The 19,679-nt window shown below is 41.3% G+C and overlaps 1 protein-coding gene across 1 annotated transcript in view; it reads left to right on the top strand.

Annotated features, from left to right (window-relative positions):
* abtb2b (ankyrin repeat and BTB (POZ) domain containing 2b) overlaps positions 1 to 19,276 on the top strand; it is a 39,579-nt gene extending 20,303 nt beyond the window's left edge. Inside the window, exons 2-17 of the mRNA XM_086298185.1 lie at positions 5,112 to 5,261; positions 7,868 to 8,078; positions 13,003 to 13,155; positions 13,502 to 13,667; positions 13,898 to 13,987; positions 14,182 to 14,283; positions 14,392 to 14,488; positions 15,158 to 15,293; positions 15,764 to 16,041; positions 16,124 to 16,302; positions 16,405 to 16,510; positions 16,892 to 16,994; positions 17,072 to 17,159; positions 17,257 to 17,325; positions 17,800 to 17,913; positions 18,089 to 19,276. Of these exons, the coding sequence (XP_086154311.1) occupies positions 5,112 to 5,261; positions 7,868 to 8,078; positions 13,003 to 13,155; positions 13,502 to 13,667; positions 13,898 to 13,987; positions 14,182 to 14,283; positions 14,392 to 14,488; positions 15,158 to 15,293; positions 15,764 to 16,041; positions 16,124 to 16,302; positions 16,405 to 16,510; positions 16,892 to 16,994; positions 17,072 to 17,159; positions 17,257 to 17,325; positions 17,800 to 17,913; positions 18,089 to 18,322 (2,276 nt within the window). The 3' untranslated portion in view covers positions 18,323 to 19,276. The remainder of the gene's footprint in view (positions 1 to 5,111; positions 5,262 to 7,867; positions 8,079 to 13,002; positions 13,156 to 13,501; positions 13,668 to 13,897; positions 13,988 to 14,181; positions 14,284 to 14,391; positions 14,489 to 15,157; positions 15,294 to 15,763; positions 16,042 to 16,123; positions 16,303 to 16,404; positions 16,511 to 16,891; positions 16,995 to 17,071; positions 17,160 to 17,256; positions 17,326 to 17,799; positions 17,914 to 18,088) is intronic.
* The last annotated feature ends 403 nt before the right edge of the window (positions 19,277 to 19,679 follow it).

Here is a 19,679-nt window from a genome sequence, read left to right on the forward strand (position 1 = left end):
ATCCATCCACCCTGTAATGAATGAAGAGGCTGTTAAAGGAGGAGAGGCAGGTGTTTACGTGTGTGTGTGTGTGTGTGTGTGTGTGTGTGTGTGCGCGTGTGTGCGCGTGTGTGCGTGCATGCTGTGTGTGAGAAGTCTCAAGTTTTCTATCAGCTCAGTGAGAATATGCAGCAATGTATTGTGTCTTTCACACGCTCTCTTTACAGTAGACAAAACAGATTAACACACACAGACCAATTATGGTCAAAGAATGTATTTTTTGCCAGTGGGAAGAAGAAGTTAAACCGAAAAGTTAAAATCTAAAAATCACACAGATGTTCTTGCCTTGTTATGTATGACAGTTATTTTCTGAGAGTTTAAAATGCAGTCTGAAAGCCTGGCATGCCTAACATGCTCTGAATAGGTAAGTTCCCAAGGACGGTGATATGAGAAGCAGTAATGTCCTCCAGAGTCTAGATATCCAGCCTATTAATATTGCTACAAAGCATTTCTGCTGAACAAGTTATTCAAGTAGAACAAACTGTTGCACTGAGAGATAACACAAGAGTAACAGAGTGAGGGTCGAGGCACAAGAAGGAAGGCAAGGATGCATCAACTTTCATCAGCTCTTCCGTCAGAGTTTTTGGCATATTGTCCTTGCAGATTGCAGTTTATACTTTAGTTTTTCAATTTTGAAACTGAAACCATGTAACACCACTTATAAAGACACATGGAGTGACAGGCTCCCTGGACTACATTCAAAAAACTTTCTGCACACCAAAAAGTTAGTTGTTGGATTGTTCTGACCTTCTTTCGACAGCATGTCAAACATAGTCGTGAGTGATAGCTTGGCTAAGCTAGGAGCAGCAGTAACGCTCCTGAGAGATGGTTGAGATGGGCTGGGAACTGCCATAGGCTTTGTGGTAAGTTTCAGCTTTGATTTGTTGCCGAGATTCCCCACATGACATTTGCAAGGTCAGCCTCAGAAATGGAACCATAATGACCACAAAAGAATGAATCCCTTGTGTCACTTCTCTTCCCGTGCCTCGCTCTCTTCATAGTCTCAGATATTCCTGCCTTTCCCCCAGTTCCTCTTCAGTTATATTCTTTTTTTTTTTTTTCTACATGACTCATTTGTCTTCCTATAAAGCTCTGCGACCTAAGTCCCTTTCCTCCCTGCCCTCATCCTATCATCTTATCCTCTGCTTCTCCCAGAGAAAAATAATTCACATAGTACTGGAGCTGCTGGTACTCATATTATTTAGTGGTGGTGGAGACAGGCCCTGGTTGGCTTTCAGACCTACATCAGGCCCAAATGACGCAGGCTCGGGTTCAGGGTGAGGCAAGCAACGGGGTGGGACTGTGAGAAACACTAAGTGGTTTTAACCATTTGCCACAGCTTTGAAATATTACAGAATAAATTGAAGCTGTGTTAAAATTTTTAAAGATTCTGCTTCAGATCTTCTTGCAACATGCTAATATAGGCTTAATATTCTTGAAAGGTCAACAAGCATCGTGTTTAAAGAGCTTCAGTTTTTCAGTTTGAGGCTGGTACGCTTCACAACTGAAACCAGGTCGATGTTAGTAATGGGTTTCTCTTTTTAAGTTAAGGTTTTGAGGAAAGAAATAACATCAATTTGACTTTTTTGTTAATAAATCCAACTACAGGGAGTCAAAATAACTGTTAACTTTTATAGCACTGCTCGTTTCTAAAGACAAGTCTTGCACCTTCATATTCATATTTTTACTCACCCACAGTAACAAAACAGATCTTTCAAAATTGCTTTTACAGCTTGAACTAAGCTATATTTGAATGAGTTCTTCTGATTGCACATGACAAACAGCATACTACTCTGACTTTGAGGCCACTGTGGCTATAGTGTCCATAAAGCATGACTGTGTACACACAGTAAAGCACCTGAGGTGTATTCCATCTACAGAGGAAGAGAAACTGAAATCATCAGACTCCTGTCTCACATGTATGCAGCATGGGTTTTAACAAACTTCCCTCAACTTTCCTTGGAAAGATTGCCAAAGGCCTTTGTAGAATACTGTAGAAACCCCCCCAAATTCCCATGAGGCCTTTCTATATAAAATCACAGCTGACGTTGCACATGATGCACATTTGCATTCTTTTATCTGGACAGATGACAGTGTATTGGTGTGTTTGTGCTCATCCGTGATTAGGAATGAGTTGGAGCTTGTGTATAATTTGTTTGTGTGGCATGTAGCAGTAGTAGTCTGCCACAGCCAGCCGTTTCTATTGTGTTGGAATGGGGAGTCAGCACATATAATACGAGTCAGATGGTGCAGAGAAAGTACGAGAGAGAGAGACTAGATTTCCCCTTTGGCAGAAGTCAGTGTATCATGTACCCTGTGTTGAGTAATCCAGTGCTAACACCTTTAGATATTCAAGCTGTCAGGTCCCCCTGATTACAAATTGCACTGAGGTGACTGCTACTGTCTGGGCGGGGGACTCGTCTCAGTCATAAATCATGCAGTATAATAAGAACAAATCCTGCTAACCTGTTTGGGCAGAGACTCAGTGCAATACAGTACTTACTGAAACACACTGTGACTCTGGCACATGACTCTATCAATGAGGCAGCATATTTAGAATCAGTCATGATCACATGTCAAAGTTATTTAGTCTTTGATGAACTCCACCCATTGGCGCTGACCGCTACATGGTTTTCACACATTCACTGCACCCTTCAACATTTCTAGACATTAGTTGATGGAAAAGCAAATGTCAGATGCAGTCAGATCAGACACTGAACACCCTATAACCTTAACCCTTCACCCTGTAATCTTTAATTGTGTTGATATGTGAGACACAAGTAATTGTCCAGTGAATTCACAGAGAGCAATGTTTCTTGTTTGTCTTGCACGCTCCATGCAGGCAGAACCATCACTTAAACCAAACAAAGTGTTTCCTGTAGTGCGAAGCCCTTTGAAGTGGATTATCTTCAGTTAGGTGCTATATGAGAGAAAGGACATCTTGATACAATGCCCCTATCTTATTCTTCCAACAGTTTACCTCCAAAGATGGCTTGTGGTAGTTGTGTGTCACTTTCAAAGGCCTCTGTTGCCTCTTGTCTATACTTATATGAAAGACCAGAAACAAGATTGTAAGTATGAAGCCTGCCATATTTTTCATATGTGTTTACATCATTTCAAAAATATGAAATATACTGAATATATTATACCCAGGCATTTTGGTGTATCTGAAGGCTTTAAAACAAAAGTATATATCCAAAAATGTATGTGTGGTTTCCCTTGGTGTTCTTTCAACATTCCTCCTTTGCCTTCCTTGATTCTGTCAGCAGTAAAAGTATCGTTATCTCTTGCTGGCATGTATCACTAAAAAGAAGAGGCTGTAGTGTAAGATGATGGGATTTTTTTTCAACATGTTTCAGCAGTTTTTTTCTTTCAACATCCCCACTCTGATTCCAGTGAGAATGCAGCACTTGCCGGAAGCACATGGGAATGTCATTTTAGGGACGGTAGCCCATGTTTTCCCTTTTGGGAGAGAAGGGAGAGTTTAAGATGATGCAGCTTTTTTTCCTCTGGCTTCATAAATAAATCACAAACCTGCTCTGATCATCTTTCCTCTTTTCCATTTCTCTTTTTCATCCTCGGCCCCTTATTTCCTCTGGCTTGGCAGAAAGCTTGCTTCATATTCAGAAGCCAAAATAAAGGTTAACTTTTGGGCAGCTAACTGTATTCAGATCAATTAGATACACAGTAGCTACCTCGGCTTTCAACCAAAAAGACTAAAAACAAACCAGGCAAAACTAATTAAGCTGGGAGCTTTACCCAGGAGATCTTTTCTGAAAGACAGAAAAGGCCACTCTGTGTTCTTACTTTGACTGGTCGCTACTGTTATCCATTTTAGTTGGAACACAGCAATTAAAGCAGTGAAAGAACAGGACATTATGTCGTTATGCAAGAAATGATTGTATCTCCTTGCCTGCTCATCTGACAACCAGGGTTTTTTTTTGTTGTAACATTACATATTCAAACTGTCGGAGATGGTTGGGTTGGACTAACTGGGTCTGCTGAGTGTTTATTCAAAGAGGAAATGCCAAATGTGTTCATGATTGGCCATAGTTTCATCAGTAGCTGTGCCTCATAATTTAGTACAATTATGAATTTTGTCTCACAACTCGTGAAATTGTATTATTTTAATGTGCTGGAAACAACCATGTTATAATGTTTGCTTATGTATTTCAATTAAGATGTTTCCCGATTAGTTGTGTTTTTTTCACTTCCTCTTTTTGCATGATAAAATCTAAAACTATAAAGGATGTATTTAGCAAGTGCTGCTAAGCACGTCCGCTGTATGGGTTATAACAGGGGTAGGCAACTCCAAGCCTCGAGTGCTGCAGGTTTTAGATGTGTCCATGATCCATCACAGCTGATTTAAAGGGCTAAATGACTCCTCAGCATTTCTGAAGTTCTCCAGAGGCCTGGTAATGAACTAATCATTTGATTCAGGTGTGTTAACCCAGGGTGCGATCTAAAACCTGCAGGACACCGGCACTCGAGGCCTGGAGTTGCCTACCCCTGGGTTATAATGAAGGTTGCTGTCTGTGCTACCATAATTTTTTATCCTTATCTACCAGTATACCTCTGTCTCACTTACTGTTCCTTCATACATCAGACAAATCAGCCTCAACCATCATGCATCTACTAACTTTGCAACCCTTATTCCTTTACAGACATACAACATATGTCTTTTCTGCGGTGTTAAAATAATCACATGTTAGTAATGTTAAAGGCAAGTATTTGGAATAACACAAAATTCATAACTTTGTTTTGGTTTTACTCAACATGTATCTAAAACAGTTTTGATTGGTTTTGTTTGCATTAGCCTCATGTCACTATGTGCTCTGTTTACTTTCCTGAATGTGCTGAGAGCAAGGCTCAGATTCCCTTGTGTGTTTGGTTGCCCTCAGTGGTGTGGATTACATGTTATAAGGATTACGACGGCTGCAGTGAGCAAATACCGGTCGTGTAGGGATTTCTACAACAGCAGTCCTGATGGATATTTCAGAAGTTATGGACGTTGATTTAAATGATTCATATCATATCTAAATATCTGTTCCTTTTTGCTTCTGTGCCTGTAGGTGTTTTGTCCCTCCCAGCCCATTTCAGTCCCTACACAGAGAACCAACAGTCGTCTGTGGACAGCAGGGAGGATGCTTATGCCCAGCTGGAGCTGAGGACACTGGAACAGTCACTGCTGGCTACCTGTGTAGGCAGCATCTCTGAACTCAGTGAGTATACATATTGTAAATAGTGTTTGTGGTCCTGATTAGAAGCATTTTTTCACATTATGTTTTAATTGATTAAATTCCTCTGAGCTGTGAAGCTACACAGTATCCTTGCCAGAAAAGACAAGTACCAGTTCCCAGAAATAATAAAATGTCCTGACTTTAAAAAAATGTTGGTGCTTGACCACAAATGCTTTTTTCTTGCTCTTCTCTTAAAGACACATAACCTTTTATTTTTTAATTCAACAGAAAATAATAGTTCAGACAGCAAAGTAGGCAGCAAAGATAACATATAATTATCACTTTCTGTCCCGAGTCTCATTGTGTGCCTGAATCTGCAAGTCATCTAATGCCGGCTCTTCTAAAAATAAACAGCGGATCAGTTTATCTACACATGGAGCTCTGGAGAATAAAGTCACAGTGCCTCAGATTGTACATTTGTCATCTGTAATTTGTTTGCAAAGCAGTACACAGTCTTTTTTTCAGTGAAGTTGGTCCACAATGCAACACTTGGACTGTGTCAGCATGCCTCAGACTTTATTGACTTTATTAGAGCCTGCTGTCAGTCTGAATACAATTGCATCCGTCTTTTCTTCTGATGTTTTCCTTTGGATTGATGTAGTAATACAAAGTATAAAGCCGCTGAAAAGCCTGGTACTTATTTGTCCATTAGGTATTAGACCTTGAATGATTGGACGGATTCTTTGTTTAAACATAGACAGCTCTAGACATTCATACGCATCGTGGATGGTAAACACAGAGTCATGCAGGCACACAGCTTTACTGTACTCTACAGTACGTGTGGTCTGTTGAAACTGCAGGCTGCGAGGGAGTTGGCAGCAATGAGGGGTAGGAATAACAAGTAAGATAAAAACAGGAATAGAGTTAGTTTGAGAGATGGAAGTTTGTATGGCAGAGGATTCAATTTAAGGAGCGAGTGGGTTTAGAGGTGTGGAGAGTCAGGAGGAAATGATGGAGAGGTAGAGAGGTGAAGATGGAGAGTTTTGGGGCATGCACAGAGGAAACGTGGATATTAGAGTTGGACGGAGCAGGGATACATTTCCTTCTCTAAATGAGCTAACACTTTGCTGTTTGTTCCTAAAGCACAAGGCCACGGTTCATACACCGCTGAAGTTAGTGAGGCATTAAGAAAGTATACACATGCACTCAGACAAAGACACACTCTTTCTCTCAGTAGTCTCTTTGTGCAACATCTCTCTGGTGGGGTGAATTTGTGCTGTTCTGGGCAGGGCTGATATCCAGACCAATTCACACCTAGAAACACACACAGGCTTGTGTCCGCTAATTCACATACACGCCGCAAAAACACGGTGGGTTTGGCACTCTGATCCTAGCCCAAGACACCAGGCAGACACAGGAGCATCTGTACCAAGCTGCCCGGCTTTACTTGATCACTCAACTGGACTTGGCCAGACACACAAACACACACCATACACAAACATGGTGGATAACTGATAGTAGGCTACAGCACATTTCAACTATATGGCCAAAATTGTAGGGGAAGCAGCATAATAAACACACTGGCTATGGGAAAATGCAGCTTTCACAAAGACTCCAATATATCTGTAATCTAAGAGTGAAGTTATTCATAAGCATCTGACCCCCGGAGCTCAGTTTTGCTTCAAGGCACAATATATTCTGGAAAGGAGAGGCTCTCCATCATGGCCAATGATTCCTACGAGACCTCCTGGAGCAACTGCTGGTGGTGGTTATCACAAAGGGGGCCCTTCAGCTTTAAGTGGGGTCTGTTTTGGGAGGGTTACCCAGCCTAATCCCCTAGAAGTACCCCAAACCTCTTAATGCTGACACACAAACACACTCGCGCTGTTGAATTCTTCACCCTTAGCTGATGTGCTGTCTTTTTACCCGGGGGTAATTATGCTAAATGAGTGTTACAAGATCCCAAGTTCATCCTGGGCTCCCTCGTTCACACCGCCTCTCCCTGCCCCTCCTCCATTTCCCTGTCCCTGTGACGACTGTCCACTTTACACTTTCTTTAATGCCTAAGATCTCTTTTCCTGTCGGTCTGGCTCTCTCTCTCTTTTTTTTTTTTAAGAATTTTTGCATATCACACTGAACATATTTTAAGCAAAATGTACTTTTATTCAGTTGCGCATAGTTCACTGCTAGAGTATAAACTGATGAATCATCTGATGAGCACCATTATACAAACAGCTTTCATTTAAGTGTTCGCTGTCAAATCGCTATATTCTACTTTCTGAAAAGACTTAATGTTAGCATTGCTATTATCACGTGACTGACGCATAACTTTCACGGTAGAGGGTTTTTAACTACTCTGCTACTACATGAACAGTTCAGTAGAGCCTTGACCATGGGTGAATGGCTATTTAGACTGGTCGTCTGGCTTTGCTAATGACAAATACCACTAGAGACATGGTTGGAGGGGGGAATCCAGTTTGACTGAGAGCCCATGGGGCTTTTAATGTAAACAGTTTTGAATATGCCACTCATTTATGTCCATAAACTGATTTTTCATACTGCACTACAGAATCAGGAAAATCATTTTTAACCTTCAGTTTTTTAAATTACATATGACTTGTTAACTATTAATGTTTCTGTGGTTCCAGGTGACTTGGTGTCCCGTGCAATGCACCACATGCAGCGCCTAAGCTCAGTACGTTCAGGGCTGAGCCCTGCCCGCCACGCCCGTCCTCAACAGCCTGTGTCCTGGTCGCCTGACGCCCTCCACACCCTTTACTACTTCCTGCGTTGCCCACAAATGGAGTCCATGGAGAATCCCAATCTGGATCCCCCACGCATGGCACTTAGCAAAGAGAGGTGGGAATAATGCATGACTGGACACAAGCAGTTTAGATGCTCCCTCTCTGGGTGCAAAATAGGCGGTGAAATTACAGATCTAATCTTAATCATTGACCCTGTTCCATTTTGTTTTCGACCCCCCCTTTCACAGAAAATAAGTGGTACTCCTGATTTGCCCTTTTATCCATTTGATGCTTATCTCCCTAAATACATTTGTAATTTCAAATGATTCGGTTTGATTCATGAAGCTGACCAAAATACAGTCAATGCCAGAAGTGTAGCCACTGCAAATAAACAAACCCAAATTGAAACCTTCAAAAATGAACAAATGGGTTCTCAATGAAGTGAAAAGCTTTTTGCAGGCAACACTTCACTTTCATCCTTTTCCTAATCCCATTAGCCTTTGTTCATTTAAGTGTTAACTTTCTGTTGTTGAATTACAAGCAAGAAAAGGCTTCTAGGTGTCAGCAGTAGTGCGATAGAAGGGTGACTTGCACCTTTAGAGTGTAAATTAGGCTGAAGACTGGTGTTTAAAAGAATTTTAAGAGGTGGAAATAGTCTGTAATTTTGTTAGGGTCTGCTCAATCTTCCTTAGTTGCATTGAGAAAGTCTGGCAGTTTTTGTGTTCCCTTTATTTCCTGTTGTTTCTTGGAATGAAAATGTTTGCTCAGTCTGGACACAGTGCAGCACATTCCACTTGTTTTTTATTTAAAAGTTGTGGCTTTATCTACAAACCTTCCATACCAACCCCTTCCGTATGTTTGGAGGTGTCTCTGGGAAGCGTTTCTTGCTTTTTTTGCTTTCTACAGAAGTAACTGTTGAGTAACACTCAACCGAGTCACGTCTCTATTCTCCAAAAATGTGATAAAACGTTCGAAAACATTGCATTACATCACTGTTGTTCACAGTGGTTTGCAGTTCTGATACTGTGATATTCAGCACTTCAGATAAATGTGATGGATTATGTGCCTTCGGTTAAGGTAACATGACAAAAGTAGTTGTGCCTGCCAACACACATGAGGTCTGCTCTCAGAAAGAAATCTTCAATTATGTTTTTGTGCCAGAAATGTAAAAACTGGCAGCAATAGGTGTTCGCGGCTTAATTACATTTTTTATACTGATTTATACAGGCATGTCTAAAGGTAACATAAGCATATATAAACGTGCTGGCGCTCCCACTAAGGTGTGAGTGTTCAGTTTGCAGCAGTAAATCAGTTAATGTTGTTGACGAGATTTTGCCCTTTAATGCTGATAATGAAAATCACATGTTAGGATTATGATGAAGGCATAGCATCTGTCAGGTGATCATAGTTACATGAATGTTTTCACAGTGAAATCACCAAAAATATCCACCTTGTCTTCCCTTCATTACACGTTTGTATGGAAATAAACCCAGCTGCCTCCTGTGCATTTAATAAAAAGCAGACAAAGTGCATGTGAGACAAAGTCCCCGTTAGCTTCAAAGTGAACACAACAGCAAATATACACCCTTTTCTTTCACCTGGCTGTTGTTATAAATCCTCAGATGTTTTTAATGCTGGATGTATATCAGCCTAGTTTATGTGTCCAGGATAAAACAGTTTGGCATCCCATCATACTTTATGCTTTTTTTCTTTCTTGACAGCTGCTGCACACAGGTTTGCCTATGTTCATATTCCTATCTCTTTGTGACTGCGTGTCTGTGAATGTTAGAGAACACACTCAGGTGGTGTGAAAACCTGGTAGTGATTACAATACGAGTGCCTGGTAATGATACAGGCTTCTCTCCTTCAGTGGGCCTCTCCCTCTATCTGGCTCAGCCTCTATTAAGAGCTGTGTAAAACCTTTGGTGGAAACCCAAAACCACCAGATCTGTGTGGGCCACATCGTCAGACATTAGAGGGAGCCTGGTGAGAGCCTTATTGCCGAATCCTTGAGAGTACAAGAGAAACCCTCTTTGTTTTGATCCTCTTAAAGCTGGTGCTTAGTTGTGAGTAATAATCTTGTTTTGGAGTAAGAGGGCGCTTAAAGCGTGGGAGGGCAGATATTATTGTCTTATTTTCACACTCCACTATTTAAACATACAGAAAAAAGTTGATCAAAAACAATTAACTTTTTTTTTGTTTTTTACTATTATTGCAACTTCACTAAAAAGCAGCACTTCCAACATTCTTCTAAACAGACCCCCTACTCCTCTGCTTCCTCAAGGAAAAGAGATTATTTTAATAATGGAGCTTACTTCTAACTGCATTTACATCAGCTATGGTTATGTCTCCATTCATATCTGAGCCTTTACGATTGCAATCTGAAACAAGATCAGTGGTTAACCTTGACCCTTTGGCAAATTGTGATGAGGTCCGCTTTAAAAGCTGATTTAAGTTCCTTTCGGGTTATAGGTTTTATAAGACACATGGGGCCAGTGTAGCGTGTGTGATTTTTGCCTCCTAGGTAGAAAAGCCTTTGCTTTTCATTTTGGACAGGTCAGCGTTCGAACACACCTGACCATGATTTGAGCTCACTGTCTTTATGACCTACCAGATGGTGGTAAGCAACGCACCATGAATCAAAGCTAACGTTTACATGCTCACGTGTTGGAGAGTTTGTGTATGTTGGTGTTTCTATATCCTGCTGTTCTCTGTATGAAGCCTTAGTATGAGAGGTCAGTAAGCTAGCCAGAGGCACTATCTGGTTTCGGTCTTAACAGGCTCTGTGGCTTTTGATGTTGCAGAGACTCTGATGAAGCTAAAATTTGCGTTTCAGGCAGAGGGGCATAACCCGGACACGTACGAGGGTCAAAAGGAAGGCATATGTTAAAAAAAAAAAAAGGAGATTGGTCCTATAGGAGAGATAGGATGGGACATTATAAGTGTGCATCTGTCAGCAGTACATGTCTGGCTAATTGGTATAAGAATGCAGCTAAATATCTTGTCAAACACTATTGTCCATTATTAATAGAAAAACTCTACCTTTATTGTTGGCTGATTGACAAAAGGAAGGACAGAGGGGGAAAATCTGGATAACTGTAGCAAAGTTGGCTCTAGTTAGTGTCTGATTGCAGGCGTGCAGTCAAGTAGTAGGGTGGATACCTATGACATTCAGGAAGCCACACACAAATGAACAGACACACTCACACAGCCCAATTTGTGTTGAGTGGAGGCCATTAAGGGAGAAATAAACATTGATTCCCAAGCCCATTGAGCCCATCCTCAGAAACGTGACATTCTTATCACTCTGCACCCTCTGAACTACCCACAGACTACCGCCCAACCCCCGTCTTCATTTCGACATACCCCACCTGCTATCTCCCAAACACTTAAAACCTTCATTATATGCACCTACCAGTCACACTTAATCATCCCTCCTCCCCTTGATCCCCTTGTCTGCTTGTTAACTGTCACGCCTGGGTGACAGCAGAAGCTCCTCCCTCCTCCCTCCTCCCTAAGTTGGGATGCAGCTGTTTGTTCAATTTATGTTATATCAGATTCATGTTTTAAAAGCTCCACATCAATTGTGAGGAGGAGAGCCATTTTGCAATATGCATTATTAACAAACCCGTGATGAACGAGTGCTCTTGTGCAGAAGGTTCTTTGCTATAGGAAGCCTCCTACTGCTTTTTAAAGTAAGCACAGTAAGGAGAGTAAATGGCACAGCAGTGCTACTGACAGTAACTATAATCCCAAAATACATTGCTGTGTTCTTGTATACTGCCCATGCTTTTGCTACCATGGATATTCATTATGTAAGTCTTTCATTTTCCAAGAACAAAGGAATGGCCACTGATAAAAATCAATGTCTCAGCATGAGAAAGGCAGTCTAATAACACAGAGACGTTGTTCAAACAATCATTAACGGCTCTTAAATGAGGCTTCATATGATCAAAAGCAAACAGCAGTCACATTCCTGCTAATTTGTCATTGTTCACAAACACATTCTATTCACATATGGTGGGAGAGAGGCGCAGACGAGAAGGGACTGATAACAGATAACAAGCTAGACTATAAAAGGACAAATGCAAAGACGGCAATCAAACAATGACTTTCAAAGTGCCACGTTCACAAACATGACAGCAGACCAAATTTTGTGTCCTCGTGGTTTTTCCCCCCACATATACTTCTTCAGGAATAACAACACTGTTACTTCAGCTTTAGGTCACAATTTTTAATTTCAGGTGATTCTTTCTGTTTTTGTTGAAGATCTTGGTTAAACATAAGTAGCCGCTATCTTGTATTTTTACATGACCGCAAAGATTAAATGGTAAATGGCCTGTATTTGTATAGCGCTTTACTAGTCCCTAAGGACCCCAATGGGTTTTACGCAACCAGTCATCTGCCCGATTAACACACTGGTGATGGTAAGCTACATTGTAGCCACAGCCACCCTGGGGCGCACTGACAGAGGCGAGGCTGCCGGACACTGGCGCCACCGGGCCCTCTGACCACCACCAGTGGGCAACGGGTGAAGTGTCTTGCCCAAGGACACAACGACCAAGACTGTCCAAGCCGGGGCTCGAACCGGCAACCTTCCGATTACAAGGCAAACTCCCAACTCTGGCGATCTAGTCATATAGAAACATCTGTTTCTTGAGCCTTAGAGGGATGACATCAGCGAGAATGCCAGCTGAGATTAGGAAAGATGACTCGTGCTGTGAAATGAATGTGGGTTGGTGATGTTGTAAGTCATCTGGCTGAAGACAGTCTATGAGTTAATTCCCAAAGTGACTGAATTATGAGTGTTTAAGTTTACACTCCCCACTAAAGTCATCTAGTCTTTCACAGAGCCTCATCTTTTACTGGCTCCGTTCAATAAAGATTTGAATTTACTGGTTTACAAGGTCGCTTTCTGTGTACATACAGGGAAATACTAATGTCTGTTACCTAGCAGTGAGTGGTACTCATTATCATAACCAGTAATAATTGGACCAAAGCAAACAGATGGTGAATGATTTCTCTTTTTTTGCTCATAGGCCTTTTCTGTTGCTGCCACCTTTAATGGAGTGGATGAGGGTGGCCATAGTTCATGCCGAGCATCGCAGGAGTTTATTAGTGGACAGCGATGATGTCAGACAGACGGCGAGGCTTCTCCTTCCGGGATTGGACTGTGAGCCGAGACAACTGAAGTAAGTGAGAACACTCATTCACCTCACTCGCTCTGCTGGGATGAAAGTGCTTAAAATAAAAATACAAACCTTACTAATAATTTCAGGAAAAGAAAAACTAAGACTGATGTTTTCTTTGAGCTGGACGTCTGTCGTTTAATCATTGTATTTAACAAATGATTGTATGCGGTAAATTAATCTTTGTTAACTATTGTGTGGCTCATTAACTTTACTTCTTTCTATAGAAAGCATCATTAACATATGTAAGCCACAAGGTGCATAAAACAAGCATCTTAGAAAAGCGACCGAGTAGCTCTCAGAAATTAATTGGTAACTGGTTATTTATTCAGTTTTAATTTTGTTTCAGGCCTGAGTGTTGCTTCAGCTCCTTCAAGCGTCTCGACTCCAAAGCTGCCTCTGATAAGTTCCACCTTGATTTGGGTTTTCGGATGCTCAACTGCGGTCGCACAGATCTTATTGGCCAAGCAATCGATCTACTGGGACCAGATGGGGTGAACAGTATGGATGACCAGGTATTTAAATTTTACTTAATTTATGTTGTGGAGATATAAATGTAAGCCGTTAGCTCGAGCAAACCACCTCTCATTTGGGGACACAAAGCAGGCCCCTTATACAATACGATAAATTTCAAGGAAATTGCTGTAAGTCCATGAAATATCCTTAGAAGTGATGGAAACATAGCTTTGTGTTATAACTTGTTCAAAGCTTCATGCATTTGCTTCTACTCTTGTTTTCATTACAGGGTATGACCCCTCTGATGTACGCCTGCGCAGCTGGAGACGAAGCCCTCGTCCAGATGCTGATTGATGCTGGGGCCAACCTTGACGTGGCGGTAAATATGCTTAAGTATTTCCAATGTTGTCAAATCTGTCTTAATTTAAGCACATTTTGTATCCCTTTACATCTATAAACAGGAAAGGTTTCCATTATTAAAGCATGTAAGAGGCTCTTATGAATGTAATGTTTTCTCTGTGTGCGTGTGTTTGTGATCTTGGTGTGTAATACTGATTTAATCTGTGTTGCCAGGTACCACCCTGCTCCCCCAAGCACCCATCTGTGCATCCTGATAGTCGACACTGGGCAGCCCTCACCTTTGCAGTGTTGCATGGACACATTTCTGTGGTGCAGGTCCGAAACACATACATAAACAAGCTACATGTTGCTTGTTTATGTCACAATGACCCTTACAAGATGTCAAATATTGTTTAATATAACAGAGGTAATGTGCCTTTGCAGCTTCTTTTGGATGCAGGAGCCAATGTGGAGGGGGCTGCAGTCCGCAATGGACAGGAGAGTACAGCAGACACTCCACTGCAGCTGGCTTCAGCAGCAGGTGGGCAAACACACAAGGAACAGCTAATGTTAGAGTGGTGTCCATCTCACAGTGGGTCTGTGTTATGGCCACTAAATTACCACTTACTGTATAATTATAGAGGCGAAAAGTCAGTTGGAAGGTTTGACAAAGGAAAAGATTTTGTTGTACAGCTTGTCTATCACCTTTGTTAAAAGCGGTAATAATAACTTTATTGGTTATTTGTAACTAACAGAGTGTTAGGTCCAAGGACCACCTAGAGTAACACTTGGATTAACTTGTGACTCAGCAGGAGGAATGAGGAAATGAGAGAGTAAATGAAGGGGCAGTGACAGCAGCAGTGTGCCGCTTGTGGTTGTTTAGTAGTCTGTGGCCTGCATTCCTCTGTGGGATCATCTGAAAGCAACATGTAGCTTGAGTAAAGAAAACACACGCTCTTCATAGCAGCAGTGACAGTGTGTAAATAGTGCCTGCAATGAATGTGTTGGCTGTTTAAATATGCCAAATGAAATGTGATAAATTTTCATTTATGTTTGTGGTGTATAAATGTTTAAAATGGGCCTAAACCAGTAACAAACAAAAATGTTGACATTTTGGGAATAAAGATGAATAAAAAATAAGCACAAGGATAATAAATTATCTGCAAGTTTATGAACAAAGTGGAAATATTTATCTATTTGTGCTTCTCAGGCAACTATGAGATGGTGAGTTTGCTACTGGCACGAGGCGCTGACCCCTTATCAAAGAACCATGGTGGAAACGCCCTTACATCATCCCTCTATGAGGACATGAACTGCTTCAGTCATGCTGCTGCACATGGACACAGGTATGTATCCCCCAGTCTGAAAACTAGTACTGGAAGACCAGCTGTAAACATTTGCACACGTAGCACAGAAATAATGCATCTGTCAGCTTTATATTACACATGACTAGAGTTAGAGTTTGTGCTGTGAGGATAGATTCAAACGTTTTATCGTGTGATTTAGGAAGAGCTTGAAGGTTTTGTAGTGTGAAAGGAAAGTTTAAGGTGTCATTCTATTCAGAGTCAATTTGTTTCTGAAGACCAGCTGGTGGTGTAAACTTCTCCACCTGTTCACTCTGTCTGTGTGAACACGATGTAGACTCAACACTTTACATTGCTCAGTGAGGGTGATAGATTACGTAATGAGAGAGGAGACTCCAGGGTTGCCATTTTGGCAGATATTAATGATCCTCCACCTTCTAACTTTCTTTTCTTGTTTCCTTCCTTGCATGCCCTCTTTCTGCCCTCGTTCTACTCCCTATTTATCTTGTCAGGAACGTGCTGAGAAAGCTACTGACTCAGCCGCAGCAAGTCAAAGACGATGTCCTGTCTCTGGAGGAGATCCTGGCTGAGGGGGTTGAAGATGAGACGGCTGGGATCTGCCCTTTCGTCCATCTTTCCCCTCTTCCTAACTCTTCCAATGGTCCCCTGCCGATGCCAGAAGTGGGCATACCAAGGCTCTGCAAAGCCAGGATGAAGGCTCTCCAAGAGGCCAGCTACTACAGCGCCGAGCATGGCTACCTGGACGTCACCATGGAGCTGCATGCTATGGGTACTTTTCAAATGGCAAGAAGAGGATGTGCCTACTTTTCCAGTTTATAGAACCAAATAATAAATCCTTTCTATTTAACCAGGCGTGCCATGGAAACTACACGTGTGGCTGGAATCTCTTCGCTGCGCCCAGCAGCAGTCCAGGACAGGGGTCACCCTCTCCCTCCTCAAAGACTTTAACACAATCAAAGAGGAGGACTACTGTGAGGAACTGGTCACCACAGGCCTGCCCCTTATGTTCAATATTTTGCGCACCACAAAGGTACAGTCAAACACGATCATGAGTATGATTTTCACACTTTTTCAGTTTTAAACAGATTTAATTATACATTTCTCTTCTTCTCGTTCTATTACTTTCCTTCAGAGTGACGCCATTACACAGCAGTTGGCAGCTATTTTTAGTCACTGTTTTGGCCCAGCACCCCTCCCAGCCATCCCTGAGATGAAGGCAACTCTTTCAGCACAGTTGGGTAAGGAAACTATGATCCTTTAGAGTATATGGATATACATGCTCAGAGTTCCAAGAGGATAGCCTTTTACTGGCACCGATTTCAGTATTGGCTAGTGATAATTAGTCATTTTGACATCTAAAACACCAGTAAATCCTTAAATACAGTTTTCTTAAGCCTAAAGTCACTGTCAACAGATTCCTTATACAGTGATACAAACCCTAAAACAACACAAATGTAACACTTGGGCTGTAAATTAGATTTTTTTTCATGAATATTAGTTAGTAAAAGAGTGTCTGATATTTTTGTTTTGGTAATCTTATCAGCAGTAATGTGTACAGAATGACTCTGCTGTTACTAGAACGTTATGGGTTTTATGCATGTGCTGATGTTTTTCTACAGACCCACACTTTCTGAATAACCAAGAGATGTCAGATGTGACATTTGTGGTTGAGGGAAAACCATTCTACGCACACAGAGTGCTTCTGGTTACTGCCTCTGACCGGTGAGTGCAGAAAGGTACAAGAGTGCATTTTAAGGCTTTTGATAAGACCTTACTTAAAGGGTTTTATTTTGCTCTAGATTCAAGTCTTTGCTGGCATCATATGGATCAGATGGAAGCTCCGATAAGGAGATTGAGATCAGCGATGTCAAGTACAACATATTTCAGGTAAGAAACACATTCCCTATTTAGATGTGTTGCATATGACAAAACAGACATTATTTAGATCAAATTGCTCATAAAGAAACCTCTAACCTCTGTACAGATGATGATGTCATACCTGTATTGTGGAGGAACTGAGTCACTGAAAAAGAAGGTGTCTGACTTACTAGAGGTAAGAATTGTTAATCGCATTAATCTGTCTCAGGGTTGGTATCTTAGAAATCCCAGCTTTAGTTCTACATCTTCACATGAATTACTCATTCTTGCTGACAGTGGAGATTGTTCTTTTTTTGTTTTGTTTATTTGAGTTTAGCTACAAGCTTGACATAGACAAGTTTGTGTTCATAGCAACAATTGAGCTCAATCGTCCCGTCTGGCCAATCCTTTCTAAGCATGAAGCTGTTACTTTGATTTTGAAATATAGTACCCTTATCACAAGTACACAAGCTGGGCTTTCAAAGATGTCCTGTGTTTTTGTGCATTTATCATTAGTTTTTATCAACAATTCGTAGCTTCTTGAACTGAAAACAAAGGAAAATTCCAAATACATGTTACACAAAGTTAAATATTGCTTGTATGCAAACAGAATGAAAGGATGCATGACATTATTTTTCCTCCATTAAAGTGGTCATGTTTTCTCCTGCAGCTGTTGTCAGCTGCTAGTTTGTTCCAGTTGGGGGCGCTACAGAGACATTGTGAACTCATCTGCTCTCAACATATCAGCCTAGATAATGCAGTCAGCATCTACAAAACTGCTAAGGTAACAATTACTGGTAGACTTGGATTGCACTACTGTGAGTGCAGTACATATGTATACATCAGTGCTATTTCAGGCATGAAAATATGACGTTGATATAAAAGTTGTTTTGATCATTTAGGTTTACATAAATTAGGTTTATAAAATTTGGTCATTTCACTGTCCTTTCTTCTGTCAGGTTAATGGTTCGGTGGAGCTGAGCTCGTTGTGTGAAGGTTACTTCTTGCAGCAGATGCCTGCCCTGCTGGAAAGAGAGAGTTTTAGGAGCTTGCTGTTGGGACCCCCGGGGGCCCGACAAGGAAACAACTCCACTTCTACGCTGACGCACAGCCGGGGTGACTCACTTGTGGAGGAGCTGGAGACCACCCTGGCTCAACGACTTCGCTCTCTCTACGTCACTTCCCGTGTCTGAAGACAACATGGCAGATGCTGTTGAGAGAGGACAGAAATAAGTGGATAAATGTGGCAATTAAGAAGTCTCACCTTTTCACTGATACAGAATCAGATCTGAAGTGTTTCAAATACAGAAGTTTTCTTGGTAAAATCTGATTTGTGTGTGTTAAGGAGCAATATTTTGACACGGGCACAGATTGGTGAGATGCCTGGCAGTGATTTACTCTGTGGGCAACTCGGCATTTCATACTTTGTGCCAAGCACTCCATGAAAATGTTTTTTGTGACGTACAGCGTTCCGAAGAAGAAAATATGATGCCTTTTCTCCAGGGCTCACGAGGCTTTACTGGACAAGCAACAAGTTGAAAGTCTGAATAATAAGACAATGCTGCCCTCTAATGGACAAAGCTTGCCCTGGAGGATTGGGATCAGTGGCAGCCTCAGTTTTGACTGAAGCAATGTAAAGTGATTACAGACTGAAGCCTTTATTGAAGAATTGAGTGAGGTGGCCTTTTGATGCTGGACTTTAAACTTTCTGTTCTATAGTATTGCATAGTGGGAGCAAGGCTGCAGCCTTAAACTCCCTGCATCAATGTAAGCTTTGGATTAACAAATCTACTTTTTTAATGTAAAAGCTTTTATTGTCTGTTTGTTTTTGTTTTTTTTTTTAAGTACGATGAGAGTAATGAAAATTTCAGAAGAGTGGGATGGACATTTTCTATTTAATGAGAAAAAGATGTGAGAGTATTTAACGGGGTGTCCCCTTTTTTATTTTTATTTTAATCAAAGCAGATTATTAGTATGGAAAAAATGCTTCTGCTGTTTTACCAGGTACGCTCTAACAGTTTATTAAGCTTGTGTATGCTGAGGTTTAATGCTTCGACACAGGTACAGCTGCGGAGGCTAACATGGGATTTGGACGACAAGAGTCTGTTTTTGTGCTGGATACATTATTAAACCTGGTAAACAAATCATTTAATGTGTGAATTGTTTTGGACTCACCTGGAATCGGGGAAAACGGCAGATTTACAAATGAGGAAGCCTACAAAATGGAAATAATTACATATGAAATACAATCTTACCACAAATCCATGGCATGTGACATAATGAGGGGGGGAAAAAAAATCTACTGCATCGATCTTAACTTTGTTTATGAAACCTTTTTCCTCTCTGGTCTACACTTACCCTTGCTTGCACAGGTAGAAATAAGGATAACAAACACACCATAACTGAATGAGTTTATTTGTTTCAGCACTGAAGATGCTCACAGTTATGTTTTATGGGGATTACAGTCAGTTTTGCTCCTGCTCTGTCAAAAGACCCATGTAGGCCTCTGAATCATTAGATATCCTTAGTGCTGCTAGCTTCCCATTGTAG

This window comes from Aulonocara sp. 'chitande type north' Nkhata Bay, linkage group LG7, assembly GCF_057382095.1.
Source record: "Aulonocara sp. 'chitande type north' Nkhata Bay isolate Kocher_YH1m ecotype deep benthic linkage group LG7, A_spYH_male_GT1.1, whole genome shotgun sequence".
NCBI lineage: Eukaryota > Metazoa > Chordata > Actinopteri > Cichliformes > Cichlidae > Aulonocara > Aulonocara sp. 'chitande type north' Nkhata Bay.